At 47.1% G+C, this 5,019-nt stretch overlaps 1 protein-coding gene across 1 annotated transcript; it reads left to right on the forward strand.

Annotated features, from left to right (window-relative positions):
* Window positions 1–1,185: 1,185 nt before the first annotated feature.
* Window positions 1,186–3,165, forward strand: GT18 (glycosyltransferase 18). Its single transcript, XM_008781834.6, has one exon. It carries the CDS (start codon window positions 1,390–1,392, stop codon window positions 2,923–2,925), a length of 1,536 nt encoding a protein of 511 aa, XP_008780056.3. The 5' UTR covers window positions 1,186–1,389; the 3' UTR covers window positions 2,926–3,165.
* Window positions 3,166–5,019: the final 1,854 nt, after the last annotated feature.

Genomic DNA, 5,019 nt, shown 5'->3' on the forward strand with positions numbered 1-5,019 from the left:
ATGCTGCCACTTAATTAACTTTAGAAATTATCATTTCAAGGATTTAAAAATAATCACCAACTTATGCTATTTTGATGAGAGAGAGAGAGAGATGTAAGACATTTGTATACATAAATAAGATATTTCATTGCAGGTGCTACGGCTCAATAATACATGTATTCTTAGATAAAAAAATGAAAAATGCATGAACAGACCAGTAGGCTCAAGAATCATCTAAGTGGAGAGAGCAAGTGCCAATACTGACAAGTAGAAAATCTTAGCTAGGATGAGATAAAACATGTCATCACTTGTTTTATTTCCTTTCTAATCTAAAAAATAAATATACATAAAATCGAAATAGTCCGATGACATGAATTGAAACTCAAAATGATAGACCGAGCATAAGATATGACAGAGTTTGGTAGAAAGTTCTTCGACTACAACATGAGAACTAGTACTAGCCTTTGTGCATATAAAATATCGAGACCAAATTTTTGTAAAATCAACAATTACATCATTTGTAGCTCGTGGGTTATATAGTTATATTGCATATAGATATGAACTTTGTCATTATTGGAATTAAGTACGAAAATCTGTTATTTATCGCAATCTGTTATTTGGATTCAAGATTCTTTTGACATCTCGACCCATAGTTCAGGATCACTATATTGAAATCTCAATTGATATGGCATATTTTATGTAGAAACTTTTTAATTAAGCATCAGTTAGTTAAAAATATTTTACAGGGTAAAAAGAGTTAAAATAATTGACCCATATTTTATAATATATATAAATATATATTACATATATCATATCCATCAATACGCAAATCGAGAGTTGATCATGAAGAAAACACAGTCATTTATGAATCCCCTGGTTTCACTACGTGGCGTTAATTGACGACAAACGGTGACTTTGCTCTGTCGGCAACGGCATGCATGGTTCTCCAACAAGAATCCCGTTGAAGTCATCCCGTCACGGACGCCACGCCTCCTCCTCCAAACCAAATTCCATAACACCCGATGACGTCCGCTTTTACACCTCTCCCACTCGCTACCCGGCACTCCATTCAATGCCGTTCCCCACCCAAAAAGTAACCACCTTTTTAACCCACCACCTTCCCAGTTCCCACCCCTCTGGACCCCACACCCCTCGTGTCCCACGTTGCCACCCCGCGGACGAGGCATTCTCCAACGTCACCGGTACACGAACCGGTGTACTCCTAAACCGTCGAACTACTGACACGCGGAAAGATCAGCCACTCGTAAATCGTAATAAAAACCAACGAGCCTCTTTCTTTTGCTTTCCCGACGCCACAGTTGCAATTCTCCGGTCATTCTACTACGCCCTCGGATCGGAAACGGACAGTCCGTGATCAGGTTACCGCCTTCCTCCTCCTCCTCTCTTCTGATGCTTCCGCGATCGGAATCTCCGCCTCCAGAGGCAGAGCTCCTCAAGAAGCACAAGCACTCGTCCTCCACCGCCGCCGGCGACAGCCCCGCCTCCAACCCGGACCACCCCGGAAAAAGCGCCGCCGCCGCCAAGCATCTCCAATTCCACCTTCCGCCCTGCCACCGCGCGGGGCTCGTACTCGTCATCCTCGTCCTCCAGCTCCTCCTCCTCTTCGCCGCTCGCTCCATCCCCGGCCCCCGCCTTCACCTCCTCCGCCACCGCCCCCCCATCCCTCCCTCCGCCGCCACCTCCGCCCCCGCGCCCTGTGCCGCCGGCATGGTTTACGTCTACGACCTCCCCCCGATGTTCCACAAAGACCTCCTCGCCGCCTGCGATGATCTAAACCCCTGGGCCTCCCGCTGCGCCGCCCTCTCGAACGGCGGCTTCGGCCCCCCGGCCGCCGACCTCTCCGGCGTCATCCCGTCCTCTCTCCTGCCATCCTGGTACTCCACCGACCAGTTCGCCGCCGAGATAATCTTCCACCGCCGCATGCTCGCCCACAGCTGCCGCGCCCGCGACCCCTCCGCCGCCGCCGCCTTCTACGTCCCCTTCTACGGCGGCCTCGCTGTGGGACGCCACCTCTGGTCCCCCAACTCCACCTCCGGCGACCGCGATCGCGACTGCGCCCTCCTCCTCCGCTGGGTCCGCGACCAGCCCCCCTGGCGCCGGTCCAACGGCTGGGACCACTTCATCGTTTTAGGCCGGATTACGTGGGACTTCCGCCGGTCCAGAGAGGGCGACTGGGGCGGGAGCTTCCTCTACATGCCTGGCATGGAGAACGTGACGCGCCTCCTCATCGAGCGCAATCCATGGGACGAAAAAGACGTCGGAATCCCTTACCCGACCGGTTTCCACCCGCGGACAGCGGCCCAGGTAAGGGAATGGCAGCGGTTCGTGCTGGGACGGAGCCGATCCAAGCTGTTCAGCTTCGCGGGGGCGGCCCGGGCCGGGTTCAAGGACGACTTCCGGGGGCTTTTGTTAGGGGAGTGCCGGCGTGCCGGGGGTCAGTGCCGGACGGTGGACTGCAGCGGTGGGCGGTGCGGTAACCGGAGCGCGGAGACGTTGAGCTTGTTCCTGGACTCGACGTTCTGCCTCCAGCCACGGGGTGATAGTTTCACGCGGCGGTCGATGTTCGACTGCATGGTGGCAGGGGCAGTGCCGGTGCTGTTCTGGCGACGGAGCGCGTACGTGCAGTACCGCTGGTACTTACCGGCGGGCGAGGAGTGGTCGGTGTTTATAGACCGGAGGGAGGTCAGGAGCGGCGCAGTGAGCGTAAGAGGGGTGTTGGAGGGGATCGGGGTGGAGAGGGCGAAGAAGATGAGAGAGAAAGTGGTGGAGCTGATACCGAGATTGGTGTACGCTGCGGCGGAGGGGGGGTTGGGGGAGGGGATGGAGGACGCGTTCGACGTGGCGGTGGATGGGGTCTTGAGGCGTTTCCGCGACCGCCGGCGGAGGACGGGGGAAGCGGAAACGGTTTTGGGGGAATTCGAGTGAGGAGAGCCGAAGGGGGCGGTGGCGTCGATATATCTTTTACTTTGGATTATACCTTCCTGTTACTATTATTCTTTCTCGTACATTACATTATGTGTCGTATACTGGAATTTTGTTTACGGGATGGAGACAGAAGGTGTAGAGCTACATAGAAGGGAGGAGTTTGGAACTGTCACTATAAATAATTATCAGGTACTACAGATATTGTTGCATACGAAATAATATGTAGAATTGGGTTCTTGATTTGTATGTGTTGGTGGGATGAATGAAGAATTTTGGTGACATTCTCTAATGGGTACTGTCACCTGTTACAGAGGAGGAAATTTTCATAGCGGTCTGCGTCCTCCCTAAATACCAATGGGTGTTTCAAAGGAACAGAGTTTGAGACAGGAACACCAGTGATATGTTTTAATTGGGGCGACTAAGAGCCCTGGAAAACACTAGCATGGTCAAGGGTGAGTCTGTTTGTGTTCAGGTGATTTATGTTGTGTTCAGGTGATTTATGTTGCACTGCCCTGAATTCTGATTCTTTGTGGATCTGACTACACGATAGATAAAAGTTTTTAATAGACAGAATGCTATGTGCATGGATTTTCTTTATAAGAATAGGGTGTTTAGTAAGTTGGCCCTGCAACCACTAACTAATTTCTCTTTAGACTACAATAAGCACTAACTAAAAATTTGAGCATCCAACTAATATCTATATCCATATCCTTCAAATAAAAATGAATTTGAATATGGATAGACAGCTATTGGATTCGTATCCGAATATCTAATTTTATTTATAGATCTATTTAATTTTACGTGGCACTCATAATTTTTTTAAAAAATAAATAATCATATTAATATACTATTAACTTGATTTATTATCGACTTAGTAATATATTTGATTTTATAGTCATAAAGTTTAATTATCTGATTTATACAAGTATTTATATCCATATTTTCAGGGTATCGGATTTGCATCAGTATCTATTTAAAATACATATGGATATAAATTTTTGTATCCTACTAACATTTCTATCTATATTTGTATTCGTCAAACAAAATAAATATAAATATGAATATACTAATATTCAATCCATATTCGATCCGATTCCGGTTTTAATTGGCTAGATTAGCTATTATTTATCTCATAGTCAGAAGTCATCAAATTTTATTTTGCTTGGCCATTTTTCTGCATCTGAGAAGTAAAAGCGATTCAACATTTGGATGCTCCGCTTAGAGATCGGAAAGGAGAGATTAGGAGATAGGCTACGAGAGGGCTGACCGCCAAGACCACAGGTCAGGAGGTTGCATCGCAAGGCCCTCCTACTTTGACGACTCTTCTTTTCTGAAGACGCGGAAGAGAAGCAAAAGGCCGAGGCGCGGAAGGAGTCACGGACCATCAAGGAACAACTGAGAAAAAGCTGCAGAGAATAATCTAGTCTGGATTAGTCCATCGTGTTTGGTTGCCACTAAAATTTACAAAATTTACCATTGAGATGGTAGCCTAATGGGAGCGTAGCTTTACTTCCAACCAAGTGGTTTCGAGTTCGAAACGTACGGACGTCGCTTAAATTATAGAGATCGGATGCTCCCTACTCGGACACGGAGTCTGAAAGGGCGTATCGCTCTACTGGTAGCATCGGTGGTGCCAGGTGTGACGTACTCATACGTGGAGGATATGAGTAAAACCGGCCGGGATGCCCAGCATACGGTCATTTCTGCCCATATCAACATTCTTCTGGCGGGGTAGGGGCCCAGTAGAGGCTGCTATGCAGGGATGGGTTTGCCCCCCCCCCTCTTCTTTTATTTAAGCAAAAAAAAAAAAAAAATCTGCAACATTTGTTCATTATTGTAACTAATAACTCATACATACACTTATCTAGGCTCATAATGAGCTTTCATATTGGTGAATCGAGTAATGCTACATGTCTCTCATAGACGCGGACAAGAAAAAAAAAATCTCGTCAGGTTGCAATGATAAATTTTTCATATATAATTCTTAGATACTCTGAAATATTTTTGTAATGAATTATTTACATTAGGACCTTTTTTTCCCCTGTTAGAAAAAGTACGCTTTTGGTGTTGAATCCTCTTGTCGAGACTCGAGAT

Source organism: Phoenix dactylifera, chromosome 3 (genome assembly GCF_051530095.1).
Source record: "Phoenix dactylifera cultivar Ajwa chromosome 3, Ajwa_hap1_PhDact_Kaust_v1.1, whole genome shotgun sequence".
Classification (NCBI taxonomy): domain Eukaryota; kingdom Viridiplantae; phylum Streptophyta; class Magnoliopsida; order Arecales; family Arecaceae; genus Phoenix; species Phoenix dactylifera.